Source organism: Sus scrofa, chromosome 11 (assembly GCF_054392235.1).
Source record: "Sus scrofa isolate SSC_HxYL_T2T_F1_AM1 chromosome 11, Sscrofa_HxYL_maternal_Yorkshire_Landrace_v2.0, whole genome shotgun sequence".
NCBI lineage: Eukaryota > Metazoa > Chordata > Mammalia > Artiodactyla > Suidae > Sus > Sus scrofa.
Window position 1 is genome coordinate 7635656 of NC_139393.1, and position 24015 is coordinate 7659670.

Here is a 24015-nt window from a genome sequence, read left to right on the forward strand (position 1 = left end):
CAAAAAAGGCAAAAAGACAAAAAAAAAAAAAAAAAAGAATAGGAACTAAATGGAGCTCCCACAGTGGCACAGCGGAGATGAATCCCACTAGAAACCATGATGATGCACGTTCAATCCCTGGCCTCCCTCAGTGGGTTAAGGATCTGGCGTTGTTGTGGCTGCGGTGTAGGCTCCGAATGGACCCTGAGTCTGGGAATGTCCATACATCGTGGGTGTGGCCCTAAAAAGCAAAAAAAAAAAAACAAAAAAAAACAAAACAGAATAGGAACTAAAGAGGTTGTTTCTTGTAAGCAGAAAATACCCATTTCCTACAATTCCCTAACGAGAACCCAGAAAATGGTGTTTTTCTTTTACCGTGACTATCTCTGGATGCAGTTCCTAAGGGCTGCCTTGAGCAAACTCCATTCTTAACGTTGCTGTGTTTCTGCAAATCTCTCCCAGAGCTGCTATGCTGGATGACATTTTGTCCCATTAGTTGTCACCATAGTTCCTTTTACCTTCACTGCAATAACCTTACTTTCTTCTAAGAAGATTTCAGACAATCAGCCCGTTCAATTAAAACTAGACAAAAAGCTGTTCTCAAAGACCCACTGCTAGGCAACAGGAACCTGTAGAACTAAATCTCAGGTGAAAAACAGTTCTCAAGAGAGACGAGAACAATTACGGTCATTTCACAATAAATTATTAATTTAAGCCAGCACCCAGTACTGTCTTGTTAGAGTGTAGAAGTAGCGGTCACAACAAAAAAAGCTAAGCCCTAAGAGTTTAAGCATGGTGCGAGTGTGGACATGCGTATCTGAGGAGGCAGAAACACCGCATCTACTCAGCAGACAGGATGGCTCCCCGATAAACAGCCACTGCAGCCCGTTGGGTCTGCTCAGCTCACACTGTCCCCCGAGCTGCGACTTGGGGAGACGGCCGGCACCGTCGTGCGCTGGGTTTTCAAGAGAGCACTGCCATTAGCAGCTCTTCACAGAGCCGTGCTTTGAAGAAAAGACAACTGAAGGGAGTTCTTACACGAAAGGCAGACTCCCTTATTATGCTAAATGCAGAACTAGCTTAGATTTAGAAATACAGGCTCTGCCCTGTACACCACACTAAAATATTTCATACACATGTATCTCTGAGGGGAAAAGGGTGATTAGGGAAAAGGCTTTTAAAGGCTGACAGAATTCATGAGAAGTGTTTCCTAAGGCTTCTTGGAAACCAAACTGCTCTTAAAAATTAACTTTGATGAGTTAAGCACAAATCAATCACAAACTTACGGATTAAATTTCCCTTAAAATACACAAGGGGATTTCATTAAAAATTAGAGAAAATATGCTTGGTAAAGTCTGTTTGAGAAATGTTGTAAAATATATTTCAAAATGTTGGAGAGATAGCTGGAGGTAATTTTACAAATCCCAAATGAAGCTTGATTCATTCCTCTCTAATTACAACAATGACGGCTAACACTATGGTTGAGGATCTATGTTGTGGGATACGGCAGTCATACCACGATTAGTTATTTGTTGAAAGAAGTTATTTAAGATGTGCGAATGCAAAGCATTTTGGACATTCAGAGCTAAACTCCACTCTGTCAAATACAGATACTAAGGCTGGGGCCAAGGACATGGGGCGGCTCTCCTGGTAACTGACAGCCACCCACACACGGCTAAGGACTGCGGAGCCGTCACCAGTGGGTGGAACACTGGCAGGAATCCTATTAGTAAAAATAACGGACTGAGCGCCATGTCACTTAGGCTGGGGTCTAAATTCATGGAAACACTTAGAATGATTCGTTGATTTCAAAAAGCCTGCCTGAAAGACAAGCAGGTGTATGTTTATACTTTGATACAGCAAAGGGTAGCAATACTCCTAAATTCATGTTAATCCCACAACACAAAAGCCATTACTTTTTCCTATCATTATAAACATGAACACTATAACAGAATATACTACTGGAGTCTGCCTAAAAGCCTCCTGGTTTCAAAAAAAAAAAAAAAAAAAAAAAGCATTACCAAAAGGGCACAGTAAACTGGTGATGAATAACCTCAGAGAAATGGGTGAATGTTAACAAATTTATTTTAGGAACTGAGTCCTTTTGCATTTAACACTGTTGGAAGTAACCCTCGAATGTGGCAAAAGACTGGGCTCTGGAACTAAACCGAGTCAAATCCCATCCTTCTTCTCCTTCTTAGGAGCCATGTGACTAGGGCAAGTCACCATCAGCTTCCGTTTCTTCTGCAAAAGGAGAACAGCAGTAAATAACATCTTCGAACTAGTTCATGGATTTCATAAAGCGATACAAGTATTTGGCACATGGCAAAAACATGATAAATGTTAGCTTCAGTGCTGTGATGTCAATGTATCTGATATTTCTTTTTCTTAACTACCACCAACTTGGGTGCACAGCCTTACTGGCATCATGCCACAGAAGCTTTAAGGTCCTTAATTAATGTTCTGCTGTCTGGCAGGCTTTCTTTACACCTTGTGCGCAGCATTCTCCAAGATCAGAAATGGACAGAAGTCCTACTTCCCAGTTCAGAGTGTGCCCCTGAACACGTATCTTACAATCTCCCTGGGTTCCGTTTCTTCACCTGTAAGACGAGGGGAACTGACCAAGCCATTTGCTACCAGTTTCAGGTCTCAAAGCCTCAGGCTGCTGCTGAGCCCCTCAAAGCGTAAAGGAAAGGTCCCGAGGAGATCTTAGAAAAAGGAGAATCAGGGAAGCATGGACCACAAACCTTTTCTGATCACAAAGAGCATAGGGAGCAGGCAGAGGAACAGGGGTGTCGCCTCAGCAGGAGCGGGAGGGATCCCAGGGCAACCCCCACGTCTGCTGGACCCGGGGGGCGGCCAGGCAGGCAGGGGTGGGGAGCGCGGGGGCCCAGCTCTGGAATCTGAGCCGGGGTGGATGGAATCAGCCAGGTGAGACCTGAGCTCATCCCCCCCTTTTGCCCAGCTGATGCTGACCGGGCAAGGATGCCATCTTCTCTTGAGGTTTCCAACCCAAGTCCTGGCTCCAGGCAGACCCCCAGCGCTCAAGGCGCCCCGCCCGGGAGCCAGCCAGCAAGGCACAGCGTGGCACTGGCCAACACACTGGAGGAAGCAGAAAGGATGGAAGGGAAGGCTCTAGCCACACGTGTCCTAGTTTTGTCCTTAATTAATTTTGTCCCTCACTCCTTTCCTTTATACCTTCTAAGAGACTGAATCTTCAATGGTCACAGCAAGGGAAAAAAGGGGGAACCATGGAGCTGAATTGTTGCTAGGTGCCTTGCAGCTATAAATAATATACAATTACGTGACAACATAATTATGCATAAATACCTACCTCACACTTGGTCTACCTGGAACACTCTGGGAACCAAAGATAAAGCTCGAGAGGCACACACACACACAGCCTAGCGAAAGGGCACAAACACTACCAAAGAACAGACCTCCCTCTCACTCCTTATGCCCCAACAGCCGTGCTCCTGATGTACTCATATCTCCCACACGCCTAACAACTGTTTCTTCTCGTTAGGTTTGCTGAGGACGACAGGTCAGAAATTGGAAGGGAAATAAGGTCAACAGCCCGGTAAGAGAAGAGTGAAAATGCTGGGAGAGCACACGCCAAACCTCAAAGAGCAGGCAGTGACAGGCGGAAAAGGCCTGCTGCCCCTCCGCTAGCTGCCGGGGGCAGCAAGGCAGGAGGATTAACTCTGAGTCACGAAGGAAAGGCTGTGTTCAAATTCTCTACTGTACACAGTCAAGAGAACAAGCGTGGTAGCTTTCAGCCAAGTTGCAATAAAAACCACCTGAAACACAGACGAGCACAGGGAAAGCTGTTCAACATCGTGTCACGAGAGAACTGAAGTTACAAGAGCGGTGAGAAGCCACACCAACGCCACCAGAGCCCCGACCGACCGTGCCAGGCGCCCCTGAGGTCGGGACGCAGTGGGCGCGCGCTCACGGCTGGGGAGGGAAAGTGGCACAGCCGCTTCCAGAGACAGTTCGGCAGCTTCTCACAAAACGAGACACACTCCTCGCATACGTTCCGGCGAGCGCAGTCTGGGTCTTTCCTCAAATGAGGTGAAAACTCCGGTGCACACAAAGGCCTGCACCGCTGTGTTCACAGCGCTTTCACTCGTGACTGCTCCGACTTGGAAGCCACCAAGATGCCCTCCAAGGTGAGCAGATGAACACGCTGGCACAGCCATGCAATGTCACGATAAGAAGACATGAATCATCGGGCCACAGAGAGACAAGGAGGAACCTCAAGTGCATGGTGCTAGATCAAAGAAGCCTGTCTCCAAAAGCTACACACCCATGACGCCAACCACATGACATTCTGGACAAGGCAACATGTGGAGACAGGAGAAAGATCTGGGTGCTAGGGGTTAAGAGGAGGGGCAAAGACAAACTGGCAGAGCAGGGAGGATTTGAGGGCAGTGAAACCAAACTGAGGACACTGTAATGGTGGGTACGTGACATTGTGTTTTCTGTCAAAATCCAATAAACGTAAACTATGAACTTTAGTATTGATGTATGAATACTGATCCAATTAAAATAAGTGAATCAGGGAGTTCCCGTTGTGGCTCAGAAGAAAGGAATCCGACTAGTATCCATGAGGATGTGGGTTCGATCCCTGGGCTCATTTAGTGGGTCAGGGATCCGGCGTTGCCAAGGGCTGGGGTGTAGGTCGTAGACAAAGCTCAGATCCCACGTTGCTGTGGCTGTGGTGCAGGCCAGCAGCTGTAGCTCCGATTTGACCCCTAGCCTGGGAACCTCCATATGCTGTGGGTGCAGCCCCCAAAGGCAATAAAATAAAATAAAATAAGTGAATCACACTAAGGCAAGATATTAATAAAAGGGGCAACTGTGGGGGAGGGAAGTAGATGCGACTCTCCTCATACACAGGTTTAATTTTCTGCAAACCTAACACTGCTCAAAAAATAAAGCCTATGAATCAAAGGTAGTTTTGGGGGATTCATCAAGCAAGACACAGTCATCTGGAAAATTTACCTTCTGCAACATCCGCTTGGCAATGGTGCTACACAAATAAGAAAACGGTATCTGTGAAAGCAGTTAAAATGAGTGGAAAAGCCACTCTTATATCTTACCTGCATCAACCTTGAAATTATCAGCATAATGCACACCAAACACAACATGTCAGGTTTACAATCTGTCATAAGAACTAAAACTCTGGAAAAAGTCATCCCTTACTAGGAAGCGAGGGGTTTGTTACTCCCATGGTGGCAATAAGTGGACCAGTGACTGCAGACCAAAGCTGAACCACAAAGAAAACACCGACAAGCAGCACTCTAGAAATTTATTACCAAATTACAATCTATGCACAGACACAGCTAAGCTTGTGGCACTAGCAATGTAGCTGCACATTTAATAAATACAATTTAGAAACATTTTTTTCTTTAAGTTAGGTTCAAAATACTGGCAGACAGACACTGGAACAAAAAATCTTAGCAGAACACTTAAAAGCCCTCAGAATACACACGGATCTCACGGGACCCTGTCTGCACAACGTTCACCAGAGGCACGCGCGCCGGCTGCCGCTGCGTGGAGAGCCACGCGTCCACCTCTGTGCATTTTCATACAGCACTCGAGTCCTTGAAGAACGGACCCAGGAACCCTTAGGTCCCGAGATCTTCAATGCGGTCACAAGAGTCTGTGTCTGTGGGCTGTGGGAAGATGCGAGGAGGGGGCCGTGTCTGCAGCTGCTCCAGCACATCCGGGTGAGGCAGCCGGACGTACCAACGAGGGGAGGACCAAGGCAGACGTTCCCCAGAGGCTTAGTTTGGTATACACGGCTTTGCCAGAGGAAGAATAACAGATATCTTAAGTTAAAATTTCAGTGTTAAAAAAAGTTAGGAGAGAGAGGAAGCACTTAAATGAACCTGCGTAGATGACAAACTAAACTTCAGTACGGTTTCAATGCATCCCCTAAACCTAAGCCTGGCTCACTGAGGCAGACTTTGGAAATAACGTGTGCAAACACTCAGGTTTTCCAAAGGGCAACATTTAGTCACTTCAGAGGTTGTAAAACAAAAGTGCATTTTATAGTTTTGAACATAAAATCAAACGGGAGGCCTTTCCTAGGAAGAAAACCTCCATATCAATTCCCTATTTGTTATGCCAAATTTCCAAATGTACAGAAACCTACACACTGTTGGCGACAAAGCAGAATCTAGGTTATTTCTACACAAATAAAGTCAAGTCAATCGAGAAACGAGAAATGTAAACTAAAAAGAATAAATTTGACGATGTTCCCTTAATATTCTTAACATCTTTCCTGTTTTTATTAACAAGTCACCTGAAAATTCAGAAATATTGCTAAAGCTAAAGAGTTGCTCAAAGCCAAAAAACCTAATAAAAATTCAAAGAATTATTGTTAATTTGTGAATGTTTAAAAACATATGTTATCTTAGGGACTTAATTTTTTAAGTAGCCATACAGTTGCCACAAGAGAAAACAATATTAAAAGCAAATGTTCTAAAAAATTAAATAAGTACAAAAAGCCTAATTTACAAGCATAAACAAGTAAACATAGTAATTATACAGTTTTTTTAGCTTTGTCTGCAAAAAAATAATTAGTGGAGCTGAGAATACAATTATTTGGGCTTTAAAATGTTTGTATTCCCCTGTAATTCCTACCCTTTTCTACTGTGACAGTCTAGATTCTCCTAAACATTATGTCCATCACAAAGTAAGTGCTATAAATATACTATACAATCAAAACAGTTAAGGAACAGAAGATACAAATGTTAAGAGAATAATTACTATTGTTTCTTCATATAGTTAAAGCGGCCTTTTCTTAGAAAAGGCCAGCAATCATCCTTAACATTTTATGCCTATTATACAAGACATATCCTAAGGTGACTCACCTTAACAAGAGAAAAGGAAGAGTGGGAATCTACTATTATGCCAAAAAGACTCAAGAGTCAAGCCAACACAGAAGCCGAATCCCACACAAGGCGCAATACCTGCCTCAGCCCTTCACTTCACCTCAGGGTCCTTGGGTCGGGAAAGTGAAATAGGACTGTCACCTGGTCTTTGATGCTCGTCCTAGATTCAGCAGGGTACACAGAAACTTCCAAGGAAGGAATTCGAACAAACACAAGCTGTTCACAACCTACAGTATCAATAATCTCACGTTCAAAAGAATCAGGCTACATGTAGAGAAGTGAAAGAGTGACAATTATACTGAAAATCTGGGCTGTAAACACACATTTTTCCTGACGTAGCTGTATGTTTGTTTACACTAGATTCACCAGACACTCGTTTGCTCACAGTTTGAGTAATCAGTGATTTCAACCAATTTTTTGACAGTCGAATGTCACATCAGAAAAACTGCAATCTTCAGCGCCCAAACAAAACCCCCTGTTAGGCAGCTAGACCACAACACGTTACCTCTTCCTAGTTGTCTTGGCATTTCTGGAGGCAGAGCCTGGAGCCCGGAGTGTGTCTGGTCACTCTAGATGCCTACACAGCTGGGGACTGGGAGAGGAAGTCTGTGATGCCATCGTCTATCTCCTACTTGGGTCGAAAGACGGTTTCAGCCCACATGAGAAAGCCACTTGCCTGGCACATTCCATTAATATTAATTTCCTTTTAAAAATAAAGGAATTACGCTAGAAAAATGTTGGCAAGAAACACGTAACATGTCCACATGTTTGCCATAATTATATGTGTATGTGTTTACAAATAAAACATGCAGCTTGGGAAATGACAAAAAGAGTGGAAATAGCCAGATCTACAACAGACTGCTCAAGCAACTGGATACCAGTTCTGACCTTAAAGCAAATTTAAAGAGAGGAACAAAGAGAAAAACTTCTACATACTAGCTTGCCAAAGCCCAGGCAGAGCATGGTGCCTTCTGTTCATGATCTGAACTTGTTTCACAGGTGGAGCCAGAAGCTACACCGTGTAATTACAGAAAGAGCCCAGTCGGAACCGTACCGCCTGGACCAACTCTGTGAGTCACAGAGCCCCCAGCCGGGGGCGTGTCTGCAGCAAGCAGCCACCTTGAGCCTGCTGAGCGGAGGTCTATCTATCTGATCAGACGTCTGCAAGACGGAAGAGCACAGAACTCAGTCCTTAACAGCCCTGTGTCGCACAACTCCAAACACTCAGGTTTTCAGATGAATTAAAGGAATCAACTCTTTCTAATTCAATAATGCGACAGAAAACATAAGACAAAGCAAAGCACAAACTCTATCATTCTGGGAAAGGCAACACAGTCTTGCAATAAAGACAATGTACACATCGTGTATGCTAAAGATCAGACACAACACCTCAGGGATCTCGTCCAGATCCTTTAAGAAGACACAGACTTCACCATCCACTGACAGCAAAATGAGAAACAGCGAAATAAGAAAGCACACCTGACCAACTTAACATGGTCAAGATAAGCTCCCAGGAAGCTTGAGTCTCCAAACGCTGCTCAACCGACAGTTTTTTTAAAAATCACAATTACCACGTTACGGTACATTGAGAATTCAGATAAAAATTAAAATGTAAGCCGTGACAAATGACACAAATATTTTTAAATGCTCTAACTAATCAACTAAAATACACAAACAAGTTTTAGCAAAAAACACTAAGGTTTTAACGACTGCCGCCAGGACTTCAGGGAAAAAGTAAGTTACTCGATGGCAAGAGTCTGCAGGGTTATCTTAGTGGGATTATTTCTTTATTTTAAAAGTTCATGATTAAAAGGAAACTTCCCTCATTTCAACTTTTAAGATGAACTAATCCAATTAAAATAAAATCATGGTATCTCATGATTTTAACTCCTTGTAACCTATGCCTCAGAGAAAAGGGTGGGTAAATTTAAGCCCTTGAAGAATACTGCAGTTCAAAGTCAGACCTAAGTTATCTAAGATTATACAGTTCTCGGCAGGGAAAAAAATTAAGCAAGATGCTAAGAGTTTATTTTTAGGTGTTTAAAAGCTGTATTAGTTTTAGTTTTAAACCAGTAGTTGCTGTCTGAAATTGAAAATTCAGGATATCCTCAAATGCAAATTTTTTTTTTTTTTTTGTCTTTTTTTTTTTTGTTGTTGTTGTTATTGTTGTTGTTGTTGTTGTTGCTATTTCTTGGGCCGCTCCCGCGGCATATGGAGGTTCCCAGGCTAGGGGTTGAATCGGAGCTGTAGCCACCGGCCTACGCCAGAGCCACAGCAACGCGGGATCCGAGCCGCGTCTGCAACCTACACCACAGCTCACGGCAACGCCGGATCGTTAACCCACTGAGCAAGGGCAGGGACCGAACCCGCAACCTCATGGTTCCTAGTCGGATTCGTTAACCACTGCGCCACGACGGGAACTCCCTCAAATGCAAATTTTTAAATGCCTGACTATGAAAGTATCTGCTGCCCCATCAGAATAGGAGCCATGTAATTTTTCAAAACTAACAAGAGGCTACCCTCCTTGGGATTGGATCCAGGGCCTCTCCTTTTCCGGCCTCCTTCTTCCCTCTAATCCCTACTGAACTGAATGGGCACCTCAGATTTCTACTCTTAGTGTGTCTGAACAAGCTCTTAACCTGGACGAGGGGTCGTTTTTAAATTTTCAGCTGAACATCGTTCATTATGAACAATGCTATTTTATCGAAGAACGAGCTGTCTAGAAAACCATCAAGATTTTGCTTCGTTTGTTTTGTATTAGCCACAACAGAGAGTGGACTTGTTTCGAATGCCAAAGCATTTCTCTAGAATAGCGAAAGGCGAGTTCAGCAAAAAACAAACAACGGTGGAGGTAAGAAAAATAAAGGATTTATCTGTTGGACACATTGAAGGCAAAGCAAAAACGAACTCTGAATTCTGGAATGAAGAAGAGCATCCAGCAAGCACGGTGTTCACCCCACTCTTCCAAGATGAAACTCTGCCAGCACAGTGGAGACTAGAGAAGCCACGTGCCGGAACGGTTCAAAAACCACAAAGCCGGAAGATACTCCCCCTCAGAGATCAATAAACGAGTAAATAGCTAAGAGAAGAAGTGGTGAGGAAAGGGAAGGTAACAATTCATACAGAAGGGACTCTAACAGTACTCATTGAATTCTAAACGTTTAGCAGCAGAGTTGCTGCTTCATCTAAAACCATCACTCTTAACAACAAATAATGGATCTGACAAAAACCCAGTCCTGATGTTAAAAGTCAGCAGATGTGGGTCCCTCATGTTCAACGCAAAGAATAGGAAGAAAAAAAAAAAAGCCCAAAAAACAAAAAACAACCCATGCAATTGAGAAAACAGAGGTCCTTCTCAATTTTCTGTAAACAAGTTTCTACAACAGCCACTGGTCGCCTTCTCCGGCCCCCGATACTCTGGTTTTGGAGGACAATAGTAATGCATGGCTATGCAGATACCAGACTTTCTATGTAAGCTTTTCTTATTTCTCAGCTACATTTATATTCTCTGTGGTTTTACATTCTTTTTTTCCTTTAAGAAAAAAATCTCTCCATGAAAAGTTCCAAACCTGCTATTTTTTCTAAAAAAATTGCTGGAATTTCTTCATATTTTATAAACAAAAACACCAGAAATGAAAGAGCCGACAGGAATTCAAGCAGATCCAAATTCAACCATCCACTTTTCATACTTCTCCAAGTCTGCAGCCGAGACAGACTTAGCAATTTTCTTAAGAGCCAATTCAAAGTCTCCTTTGGTAACAGGCATCTGAAGTTCCTCTTTAGAAAGAGCACGGATCTCTTCGGGGCTTAAGCCATTGATTCGCCGTCTCATTGCCATTAAAGAGGCGTCCCTAAAAATACACCAAACCAGTGAATACTTAATGTTGCAAACGTTTTAAACATTTTCAGTTGTGGTAATATTAAGGGGAAATGTTCAAAAGCTCATTTTATATGTCTTTACGAGGTTACTCAGAGTTTTCCGCTTTCGAGACATCCCGAGGGTTCAGGAAAGGTTAAAACAGGATGCACAGGATTTAAACATTAAAGGTACTGTTGATGCCTTAAAAGTCTAGTTTGGGCTCAGATGGTGCTGAATCTTCTTTTCCCCACTTGCTCCTCAAATATATCCAAGAAGTCTGGGAAATTGAAGCAGAATTATGAACTACTGAATTGCACGTGTGGAAATAAACATATAGCTAATGTTACGGTAACTCCAAATTTTATACCAGTTTGTCTACAGCCTCATTAGAGGAGGTAAAGTCAGGAACCATTCTCTCTGGAGCACGGTTATATCTACATCTAGAGGACGTGGAATTCCCTATACGGAATATCTGGGGGCACCTGAAGGGATAAAATCTGGCCTCGCTGGATCCTATTTTCAGCTCTATTCTTATTTGTACATAATTATGCAGGTTGGGAAGAGACAGATAATGAGTGCTTACAAATAAGCTATTAGGGAACCAAGCCAACCAAAACTTCAGATTTTTCTGTATTTTACTACAGTAATAGTAGAAGCTCTTGTGAGCTTATTGAGTGCCACTAAATGAGTAATACAGATGTTATGGTTTTAAATAAAGGCTACTGATGTCAATTTAAGTATTGTTAGGAAAGTTAAGTACGAAAAAAATCCCCTTCACTGAGTGATGTGAATTGTCTAAAAGCTACGATGTCACTACACTGAAGGGGAAATTCACATATATATATGTATATACACACAAAATTGATCAACTTTGTCGCATATGGTAAAATAATGCTAACCTAAACTAGTGATATTATTTTCTGTTAAAACAGCTAGGCTCCAATCTAGGGCTAAATTAGGTTGTCAAATCTCTTATTACCAAATTATGCAAAACAATTTCTTAAAAATCAAAGGCTAGGGAGTTCCTCTTGTGACGCAGCAGAAACAAATCCAACTAGTATCCATGAGGATGCAGGGTTGATCTCTGGCCTTGCTCAGTGGGTTGGGGATCCGGTGTTGCTGTGAGCTGTGGTGTAGGCTGGCAGCTGCAGCTCTGATTCAACCCCTAGCCTGGGAACTTCTATATGTCACAAGTGCGGCCCTTAAAAAAAAAAAAAAAAATCAAAGGCTAGAAAAGGTGAACCTAACAGAGATCAATGAAGTTACGTAGGAAAAAACCAAGAGACAGGAAATCGTTCAAGGCAAGGGGTAGCTGTTTTAGGTCAAGGGCTACTACCTATAGTTGACCCTTGAATCACACAGGGGTTAGGGTGTGGACCCCTGGTTACAGTGAAAAATCCAGGGATAACTTATAGTCAGCCCTCTGTATATGCGATGCCTCCTTAGCCACAGCTCTGCACCCCCAGATTCAACCAACCACAGATCCTGCTGTACTATAGTATATACATACTTAGTGAAAAAATCCACTCAGTTCAAATCCACACTGTTCAATGATCAACTGCAAAGTGACTTTAAGACAAGTCCTCCTGATAATCCATAACTCATGTCTAAGGTCACAAATCATCAAAAAAATTTAAAAAATACCTGCAAACATTAGTTATATCAGCACCAGAATAGCCCTCAATCTTCTCTGCTATATCTTCCAGCTGAATATCAGGATCCAATTCAACCTCACGGAGATTGATTTTCAGAAGTTCAGTTCTTCCTTTTGCTGTTAGAAAATTTTTTGTTATTATTAGAGGTTTCACTTAACATTTTGTTAAGAAATAACCTATTAACCTATTAACATTCACGTAAAGTAAGAAAAGTAAGAGAGACTAGTGCAAAGAAGAGTCCACTGATGTTACCAACTCACTGCCTGACTCACGGAATCTTTTAACTTCCTATGTGCCTGGGCTGTAACAACTAATAACCGAAACAATACTCGTAATTTTCCTTATAGATTTGAAGATACTTGATATGAAAACAAAGGGTCTGAGATCCTTTATGAAAAATAAAAACATCAGTATTCAAGCACCAGAAATGGTTTTGTAAAAAAAAAAAAAAAAAATTTAGATTTCATGGTGTAACTCCTCAGAGTCACTTTGCTCACCTTTTAGTATGGCATAGGAAAAGATTTTCATAACTCTAATTAGTATTTTTTAAAAATCCGGTTTTCTCTTCCTGGAACTCAGCAATTGGCACAGAGCATTTATTAATGTATTTTTTACTTGGAGAGCCAGCCCATAGACATTTGCTGTTCCAGTGTGATTGAAATATACCCTGAGTAAGCTGAAACAAACTACAGAATTTCTTAAAAAACCCATCTTTTACTATCAGTTTTCACGGCAAATCTGCTTAAAACAGCACACTAAGATAAAGCAAAATTAGTTTGAATCTAGCTCTCTACTATTTCCTGATATACCCAATAAAATTTAATTTCCCAGTTTTTATTTTAAAAATTTTAGGAGTTCCCGTCGTGGCGCAGTGGTTAACAAATCCGATTAGGAACCATGAGGGTGCGGGTTCAGACCCTGCCCTTGCTCAGTGGGTTGACGATCCGGCGTTGCTGTGAGCTGTGGTGCAGGTTGCAGATGCGGCTCGGATCCCGCGTTGCTGTGGCTCTGGTGTAGGCTGGTGGCTACAGCTCCGATTGGACCCCTAGCCTGGGAATCTCCATATGCCGCGGGAGCGGCCCAAGAAATAGCAAAAAGACAAAAAAAATAAAAAATTAAAAAATAAATAAATAAAAAATTTAAAATCTTTAGGTGAAAAAAAAAAAATCAGTGAATACTCAATTCCCTTTCCTCTAGAATTACCGTCAGTACTGTGCTGTTATCACACCCCTGTCCTCGACTGTCCTCCCCCACTCTCTTCTCTGAATTGAGAGCTAGCTGTGGGCCTCACAGGACTTCACCTTAAACTCTCCAGCGTGTATCTCCTAAGAACAAAGGTAGCCATACAATTATCACACTTAGGAAGTTTAGCATTGGTACAATTAGTATCGTCCAGGACACTGTCCAGATTAAAACGTCCGCATTTGCCCCAGGCCTTGTTTACTTTCTTAAAAACCATCATATGCTGCATTTAGTTACCACCTCTCTTTAGTCTTCCTCAATCTAAAACAGTTCCCCAGGAGCTCTCCTTGTGGCACGGTGGAAACAATCCGACCTGGAACCATGAGGTTGCGGGTTCGATCCCTGGCCTCGCTCAGTGGGTTAAGGATCCAGTGCTGCCATGAGCTGTGGTGTAGGCTGCAGATGCGGTTCAGACCTGGCATGGCTGTGGCTTTGGCGTAGGCCAGCAGCTGCAGCTCCAATTTGACCCCTAGCCTGGGAACTTCCATATGGCCTAAAAAAAAAAAAAAAAAGGCCATCTATAAGATAAGGAAAAAGGCCCCAGAAGGAAACCAATTCTGCCAACATCTTGATCTTGCACCCGTAGGCTACAGAACTGTGAGAAAACTAATTTCTCTTATTTAAGCCACCCAGTCTGCATTAGGGCAGGCCTAGCAAACGAATGCAGTGGAACGGCATACAGCAACAAGAGTGAACTGCATCTACATGTCACAACACGACTGAATTTCTAAAATATGCCGGGCAAAGGAGGAAGCTACAAGGGAATTAGCGTGATCTAGCTGATGTGAACCGTAAGAGGAGGTTCCACTGTTTGGGTGGGGATACAGCACTAGGTGATAAAATTATAGAGCAAAACAATAAACTACTTCCATACAAGGAGTAACAAGAAAAGTGATGACCAACTGGTAGGGGGCAGGAAGGGGGCTGCGCGGGAGGAGGTCTGACAAAGCTCCACTTCCTGCCCTAGAAGGTGGCCCTGCGGTTGTCGGCTCTGCCAATGAGTGGATAACAGAACATCGGAACACGGGTTTTTGGATCTGAGCTGCATTTCACATTCTCACTCTCTCTCTCTCCCCCTCTCGCGGGCAGGAAGCCCCCCGGCCAGAGGCTCAGCTCACAGCAGTCCTGCCACTGCTGCAAGGGCGCTCCGGGTGCCCGGGAGGGAGCAGGTTTCACAGGGCTCCCCACACACCGCAGGCGGCTGTCCATGAACGAGCCTCCCTTTGCTCTTCCGTCCCAGTGTGAGGATGCCACAGAATCTGTAAATCTAAAGGTTGGACCGCAACTTGCCCTGAGAAGGTCAAGTGTCAGATTTAACATAAGGCACCTCCCACAGGAACCGAGAGCCAGAGACCCACTTAAACGGACTCCGGAGCGAAAGCCTGTTCCCCAGGCTTAGTGGGGCACTGAACTGACGCTTAGTGGGGAAACCACCCCCTCCCCAGCAACGGTGATTTAGGGAAAATAACTTTTAATTCTGGCCATATCAGTGGTTGGTTGGAAGACTCTAAGCAGGATTTATTGTCCCTATAAAACGGAATTAATGATACTTAACAACTCTGTGATTTAATGAGGGTTAACGTGTCACTAACAGCATAAGGCACCGCCAATGCTGCACAACCAAGTTCCTACACACCTGAAATTTCAATAAACACGGGAAGAAGGATCCCACACTTTGGCAGTAACACATCTCCCTGAGGACGCGAGGCGGTCCAGCACAGCCGGGGGCCTGTGCGCCCAGGGGCCAGATGCCGGCCCGCGTCCAGGGCCCGCCCTCCCGGCAGGATGACGGCCCAGTGCGTCGGCCTCCTCGTGAGTAAAGGCTGAGGACAGATGCTACCGCACGGGGCTATTGCGAGGACGAAATGACTTCACACCTGAAAGCCTGGCCCACAGCCAGCTCTCCAGAGATATTCGTCGTCCCACCACCACCACTGTCTTCAGTCAATCAACAAACAGGATTAGAGGGGGCCAGCAGCCAGATCCCTTCTGTTAAGGACCATCTGAGAGAGAGAGATGACAGAGGAAACGCCCAGGGGAGTGAAGTCCACACGAGGGAGAGAGGCCAGGGCAAAGGAGACTTCAGAGAAGTCCTACGCCTTCCTGTCAACTTTGAAAAATCAATACCATTTAAATAGAAAGGAAGAAAGAGAACAACTGGGGAAATGAGAGTGCCATAAATTACAATGTGGAAGCAGGAAGAAGCATGAGTGGAAAAAAAGGTAAGTAGAGGAGTTCCCGTGTGGCTCAGTGGTTAATGAATCCGACTTGGAACCATGAGGTTGTGGGTTCGATCCCTGGCCTTGCTCGTGGGTTAAGGATCCGGCATTGCTGTGAGCTGTGGTGTAGGTTGCAGACACGGTGTGGATCTGGTATTGCTGTGGCTCTGGTGTAGGCTGCAGGCTACAGCTCCGATTGGACCCCTAGCCTGGGAACCTCCTTATGCCGCAGGTGTGGTCCTGGAAGAGACCGAAAGACAAAAAAAAAAAAACCAAAAAACAAACAAACAAACAGTAAGTAGAAAAGCACAAGAGAATACCAAGAAAGAATGCAAAGAGTCACCAATAGGATATGGAAGATATGAACTCAAACACTAAAAAAAAATGTGCCCTGGGCCTGATGCGATAGGAAATAAGGATCACTCGGAGCTTAAGAGACGCCGACGTCTTGGTGGTTTAGGAAGTTAGTCTAAAAGCAGGATAGGAGTTCTCCGGAGGCCTAGTGGTTGAGGATTTGGTTTGGTCACTGCTGTGGCTCAGGTCCAATCCCTGGCCTGGGAACTTCCACACGCCAGGGATCACCGGGCTCTGATGTGGGGTCATGCTCAGCTGGTGAACCTGCCAGGTGTGCACCCAGATATCATGGAACAGACACAAACCGTCCCTGTGCTGCCCTATCCAAATGCCTGGTCTGGAGGATCTGTGAGCAAAGTCAGATGGTTTGGAATGGTATGTCAAAGAGCAGGCAGAACCATGCACCGACTTTTTCTACCATCAAGTTCAAACTGCCTCTCAATCTTAAACTTTCACATTTTCACTGTAAATTAATTTATAATACGCCTTTTGGGGTGGCTTTTTTTGTTTGCTTTATTTTCATTCTTATACCGCTTGCCTTGTCCAACTAAAAATTTCTTTTCATGGTTGCTTTTGCTCATAAAACATCCTTCAATTTTTGGACTTTGATATAATCTACTTTTCTTTCCATTAATTTTTACCCTACATTTCCAAATTATTCTTTCAGGCCGCTCAGCTTTGCAAATGGTCTCTGCAGTTCTGCCCTTCCAGAGCCTTTGACCTCACCAGATGCTGCAGCCACAAGAGCTGCCTGTTCATTCTCAAGCACAAGCCTTTGTTTCTGTCCTTCTTGATGGAAAATTCAGTGAGAATGCCCCTTCCTCCGGGAGGTCTCCCCGAAGCGCCCCAGGCAGAATCTGCTCTTCCTCACTTCCCACCCCAGAAGTACCACGGGAGACCCTAGCAGCACACGCCGCCCTGCTTCCCTGCACTAGGCGGGCCTGCGCTCTCCTCCAATCACACAGTGAGTTCCCCACGGACAAGCACTGTACATCTTCACGTTCCCACAGCACCTAACACGTGTCTTTCAGACTGCACAGAACTACATACACCCCTGAGAAGTTAACGCGGATGAAAGATGAAGACAGAGTGGGTTCTAATGACGATTATTTGTCTGGGAGCCCTTTAGGCGAAGGTAACTTCTCCAGTTCTACAGTCATGAAGGACACATGCTCAGACTAGTCATGAGCAAAGAGAAGCACCTAGAAGTCATTCCCCACAACGGACACAACCTGCTCCTAAGGCCAAGTTTAGAAGAACGCCCATTCATCAGCCAGGTCTGCGTTCTTCAGTATTTCAAAGAAAGCTATATTCCTACCTTTGAACCATGAAGTCTATCTTTCCCCTCAACGTAAGCTTTTCTCAGCAGTTTACAAAATGCCTGCCATCAGTTATTTTTCTAATTCTATTTTTTCTACCATGGTAAAGTGAAGTTCGAAGTACAGGAGTTCCCGTCGTGGTGCAGCACAAACAAATCCGACTAGGAACGTTTGCGGGTTCGATCCCTGGCTTTGCTCAGTGGGTCAAGGATCTGGCGTTGCCGTGAGCTGTGGTGTAGGTCACAGACGCAGCTCAGATCTGGCGTTGCTGTGGCTGTGGTGTAGGTCAGCAGCGTAGCTCCGATTAGACCCCTAGCCTGGGAACCTCTATATGCCACGGGTGAGGGCCTAAAAAAAAAAAGAGAGAGAAAAAAAGTTCAAAGTACAATAGCTTAAATGATGTCAGTTCAAGTAGTAAAGCTTTTATGTCTCCCATGAATATTAATATTTATTTATAATCACTGTATATGACAATAAAATAAATATTTCATATAAACATACTAGATATCATACATATTTTTGTCTAGAAAGCAAGGAAGAAGAGAAAAACAGGGAAAGATAAAAGTTTGAAATTTGTTAAATCAGAAGTGATAATAAAGCAATTTCAAATCTTTACGCAACTAATGTGAGAGCAAGCCAGACACGAAGGAATTGCTTCTGGGAGGCATGATATTTCAGAAAAGCTTGATTCACTTACATTATTGCTTTTATAAATAAGTTTATTATTTTGTAAGGTCAATTAGTAAATTAAGCCCTGTTTTAAGAAATTTTTTTCTTTTTAAGTAACGATATTATTAGAATTAAGAAAATATGTAGTAGCAGCAAGGAAAGACAATATAAGATGGAATCTGTGAACTAGAAATCAACCAGTTACTTAAATACACCCTTGAGATCTAGCTGCAAAAGTGAGTACGGAGTATGTTGTAATAATTAAGTTTCAAAAGTTATAGGTAAGGCTTCCACTTCTGGCCATCATAAAAACAAACAAACAAACAAACAAAAACAACAAAAAAAACTGGTACCAGACTTATCTTTTTATGGTGAGCAACAGTAAAACAAAATATAAGAGGCAACAGACAGCAAAGAACTATCAAGTGGCTTTTTATGTTCTGCCAATAATTGGAATGCCTGCCAGAACAAAATGCAACAGGGTTTCAAGGAAAACAACATAATTGGGACTCCCTAAAATGGTAGAGCACACACTAAAAATCACTGAACGTACGAAGAAACAGAAAAACATGACCCATAAACAAAAAAAATTTTAAGTAGTAAATAGAGAAAGATATTCCAGATGTTAGAATTAGTTGACAAAAACTATAAAGCAGTATACCAAAAACAGACCCACAGTGTTGCTGGTGGCCTTGCAGGCTAAGGATCCAGCATCATCACTGCAGCGGCTCAGGTCATGCTGTGGCACCCGTTTCATCCCTGGCCCAGGAACTTCTACATGCCTCAGGCATGCCAAAAAAAAAAAAAAAAAAAAAAAAAAAAATAGATCCATACATGCGTAGCAAAATAATTTTCAGCAAATGTGCCAAAGTAATTTGGTGGAAAAAGGAAACTCTTTTTAACAAATGATACAAGAATTCAATACGAAAAAAATGAAACTCAACCTCTAATTGACCTATACACACAAAATTAATTCAATATGGATCACAGATCTAATGACAACTTCTAAAAGACAGTATAGGAGAAAACCTTTGACCCCTGTGGTAAGCAAAGATTTCTTAAGATACAAAAAGCACTATCCATAAAGGGAAAACCTGACAAGAAAACGTAATCAAAATGAAAATGTCTGCTCATCAAAAGATACCATAAAGAAAACTGAAAGGCAAACCACAAACTGAAAGAAAATATTCCTAAGGCATGTATCTGATAACAAACTACAGAATATTAATAAAACAAATAAACCAATTAAAATCTGAGCCAAAGATTTGATACAACACTGCCCAGAAGATACACCCACGACCGACAGGCCCACAAAAAGGTGGGAGAAATCCAAATTAAAACCATAACGAGATGATGTTCCACACTTACCAGAATGACTAAAATCAAAATGCTAGCAACACCAAGTGTCGGCAAGGATGTGGAAGTACTGGGATTCTCATCCACTGGTGTGAGAGGCTAAGACGGTGCGACAGCCTAGGAAGAGCTGAGGCACCGCAAAGTCAAACACATGCCTACCCCATGGCGCCCCTCTTCTCTTCTTGTCTACACAGTCCAGAAGAACTAAAAACACCCCTCTATAGAAAGATCTATACAAATATTTATAGCTTCATCCGTAACAGCCAAAAACTAGAAATAACTTGAATGTCCATCAAAAAGAGAATCAGGAGTTCCCATCGTGGCGCAGTGGTTAACGAATCCGACTAGGAACCATGAGGTTGCGAGTTCGATCCCTGCCCTTGCTCAGTGGGTTAACGATCCGGCGTTGCCGTGAGCTGTGGTGTAGGTTGCAGACGCGGCTCAGATCCTGCGTTGCTGTGGCTCTGGTGTAGGCCGGTGGCTACAGCTCCGATTCAACCCCTAGCCTGGGAACCTCCATATGCCGCGGGAGCGGCCCAAGAAATAGCAACAACAACAACAAAAAAAAATAAATAAATAAACTTTAAAAAAAAAAAAAAAAAAAAAGAGAATCAATTGCCATGTAATCACACCACAAATAAGCTACTGATACATGTAACCATATGAATTAATCTCAAAACACTGCTGAGTGAGTAGCCAGACACACAGGTGTACATATGTTATGATTCCATTTGTATAAAGTTTAACCATAGGTGAAATAATCTATGGAGATAAAAATCAGAAGGTAAATGTCTACTAGGGGTTTGAATTAACTGGTAAGGGCACAGAGAAACTTTCCGGGGCGACAGAAATGTCCCACGTCTTGAGTAGGTTACTGATTAAACAGGAGTATCATCTGCCAAAACTCATCAAATTAAACACTTGAGATTTGTACATCTCACCATACGTAAACTCTACCTCGATATAAAAAGAAAAAATTCACTTACGAAAATTTCAACATTCATCCAGAATGAAATTATATTTTTCAAAGCAGCATACTTTGAAAAAGATTCCAAGAGAACTTTATTTCTAATCACTTAAATTTTAAAAGAACTTAGAGGTCCCACCAACTTATTAATAAGACCACTGCTCTGAATGGAAGAATTTCTCCGAAATGTAAGGAACTTCGGCAGAGTACTATGGCCTGTTTCCATAAACAACAAATCTGTTTTCTGGGGCTATGAGCTCCTTTAGGCAGAATGCCAGTGGAATAAAGACTTAGAGAAACAGAAAAAAGACGAAAGGGAGTAAAAGAAAGATCAAAATAAGTCAAAGGACAGCATCGTACCTGTTGGGAGAGGTATATATATCCTTTTTTCTAACCTCCTTCGCAAAGCTTCATCAATGTCCCATGGGAAGTTCGTAGCAGCCAGCACCATGACCATCTTGGAAGGATCGTCATTCTCTAAAGCTCCCCCAACTCCTACAGAGTAAGGGGCGAAAGGAGAGCATTTGTCCTACAAGCCTTTGTCCTTTCATCCAACTAACACTTCTAAGCATCAGCCACAGGCTTGGTGGGACGAGGCGGTCCTTCTGACCTCTGTATGGTGTCAGAACCAGACAAAGCAACAGATAACTATAAAGGAGATAGAAGAATCCACATAACTATTGCAGATAGTCTAATCCAATATGAAAAACCAATTTTTTTTTTCTGTAAGAAAATGTTTTATTTCCTCTGAAGAGGTGAGGGAGCTTATATTGTTTTACTCCTTTCTTATTTTCTTAAGTCACAAAGTTTCTCAAAAATTTTTAAATTCTAGTTATTCTACTTGATTTTCTCTAGAAGAGGGAATAGAATAGGGTTCACATCTACTTAAGATACTAGCCTGCAATCATAATTTTGAGAGACAGATTCTACTGCAATAATTTTGTCCTTCAAACTTCTAAGTGAACTCGAAAATAAATTTAGGAATGAACCTAACCATCAGTCCCTATTAAAAACAACTTCTTTTTATTAATAACACAACTATTGTTAGTACAAAATAATAATAATACAAAACCTACTTTTTCAGAATTAAAATTTTAGAATAAACATGTCAGGTTTATAGAATGGAAACTCTGGAAAATATACATTAAAAAATGTTAAAACCTCACACACTTTATTAATAGGAGTTTCTAGCCTGGCATAACACAAATAAGCAGATTTAAAGCAACCCAATTCAACATGGTATTTTTTCATAAATTATTACTAAATTCCTATTTCAATCATTACTATAAAGACTCAAGCTGGCCAAGTAAATAATCAATAGTCACACCAACACCTAGCAACAAAATTCAGCTGACTAAAATCGTATTCAGTGATGTTTTTCAATGTCTCATGTGTTTTCGATTATATCTGTCTTCCAAATTGTAACACGTTCTTCCTCTCATACTTTAACAGAAATAAAAATGATACATTTACTGAGAAAAGATACTCCTGGTACTACATTATTTCATGCATCTTATGATGCCTGGCACTGCATACAACATATATGTTAAGAATTCAGTAACTATCCATGATTGATGGATAACCACAGCTGTTTAAAAGAACACACTCTGGAGATTATTTATATATATATATGTGTGTGTGTGTGTATATGTATATATATTTAATAGTGACTGTTAGGTTCATTCTTATATATTTATATAAATATATATACACACACACATATACACACATTTTATGTTTTCTCATAGTTTGCTTAAATAGCCTCCTGTTCACCACACAATTACCAGGGTAATATATGCGTTAAAAAAAAAATTAACTCTGGGCCCTAAAAAAATAGCACTCTCATCCTCCCATGGCTCCCCAAAGCCTTTTCTTCTGTGTCTGAATAACTTCTACCAGAGCCTCAAGCCCAAGAGTTTGGCCATTGCATACTTTTTTTTACGAGTCTTAAAGGCCCCAGGGATCCTGGGTCACTCTCTAGAAGCTTTGCTCTAAATAGTAAGCTCCCTGAAGGCCAAGACATTCCTTTTCTTTGTAACCTCAGAGTCCTAAATGGTACAAGTATGCAATAAGTATTTTTTGACTGCATGAACAAATGAACAAATGGGTGGATGAATAAATGATTACAAATAAATTCAGGCTGCCTTTTTGTCCATTTGCTGAGAATTTCAAAAGTATGAATCTATACAAAATCCGAAAAGGAACTATAACATTTTTCAGACAGTAATTAAATATCCATTACCATCCATCTGTATGAGTAGTTCAGACTTGACTCTGCGACTTGCCTCGTGTTCATCAGAGGTTCCTCTTCGACTGCAGATAGAATCTATCTCATCAATGAAGATGGTGGTGGGGGCATAAAATCTAGCCTTGGTGAAAATATTTTAAATACATCACTTAATGATCTCATCAAATAATTGAATGTTTTTAAAAATACCATTTCTTCCTTCTAAAACAATGTTTTAAAAAAAACGAGAAATTTCTTACTACTTTAATGCCACCGTTTGGCTACTGACAGAGGTTAAATCAATCATATCAGAAAAAGGAAAATTCCAAAAATAAAAGGTCAGTTAGATGGTTGGTGGAATCAGGTGACAGATACATAGGGATTCATGGTACCATTTTTTCTACTTTTGTGTTTAAAAATTTCTATAATACTAAAAAGTTTCCAAAGATAAATCACCAATCTATCCTCAAATATGCATTAAGTAACTATTACAAATCCCTTACGAAAAAGGAACAAATTTTGATAGATCAATGTCTAACTGATTTTCAAAGTCTATCTGAATATATACCTCTACTCAACCAGCTCCTAAGAGATGCAGAAATGTTAAGTCACACCACACACACACACACACACACACACACACACACACACACACACACACAGAGGCCAGGTCTCTTCTGCCCTCACTGGACGGGATGCAAAGGGCTTTTACCTCAGAGAAGGGACTTTAGAGACACCCAGCTACACCATAAAACCTAGGACCTCGTATCTTATTAGTGCGTCGAGAACTACTGGACGACAACTACTCTTGCCCTTTCTAAAGACGCTCCCTAGGTGAACGGATCTGGATTACAGGCATATCATGTGCTTACACAAACAATATGTCGGAATCGAAATACATCCTCACTCACCATCTCAAACAACAGACGAACTAACTTCTCAGATTCGCCTCTGTATTTGGACGTCAGCGTAGAAGAGGAGACGTTGAAGAAAGTTGTGCCACACTCAGTGGCAACAGCTTTAGCCAGCATGGTCTTACCAGTGCCTGGGGGCCCAACCATCAGCACACCCTGAGATGTGAAAAGATGTATTAAATGTTTGGCAGATTAAAATGTTTTCTTACAAAATATCTTCAACTATTACAGGACATGAAACTTTCCCCATCAAAAGATAAGCTCAACTGCCTCAGTAAAGTCATGGTGCATCTGGCCTGAGTATCATTTTATGGATAGAAAAAAACCAAAATGAAGAGTGATTTCACAAA

The 24015-nt window shown here is 42.1% G+C and overlaps 1 protein-coding gene across 50 annotated transcripts in view; it reads right to left on the reverse strand.

Moving 5' to 3' along the window:
* Window positions 1–2046: 2046 nt before the first annotated feature.
* KATNAL1 (katanin catalytic subunit A1 like 1) overlaps window positions 2047–24015 on the reverse strand; it is a 66704-nt gene continuing 44735 nt past the window's right edge. For 30 of the 50 annotated variants that reach the window (XM_021065539.2, XM_084981373.1, XM_021065538.2 and 27 more), the window contains 5 exons: window positions 23663–23821; window positions 22767–22893; window positions 20885–21019; window positions 12388–12514; window positions 5280–10735 (listed from right to left, as the gene is read on the reverse strand). In XM_021065539.2, the coding sequence (XP_020921198.1) occupies window positions 10537–10735; window positions 12388–12514; window positions 20885–21019; window positions 22767–22893; window positions 23663–23821 (747 nt within the window). In that variant the 3' untranslated portion in view covers window positions 5280–10536. Of the gene's footprint in view, window positions 2224–5279; window positions 10736–12387; window positions 12515–20884; window positions 21020–22766; window positions 22894–23662; window positions 23822–24015 lie in introns of those variants that run through there. The other 20 variants (XM_084981357.1, XM_084981356.1, XM_084981381.1 and 17 more) reach the window with 3 other exon arrangements.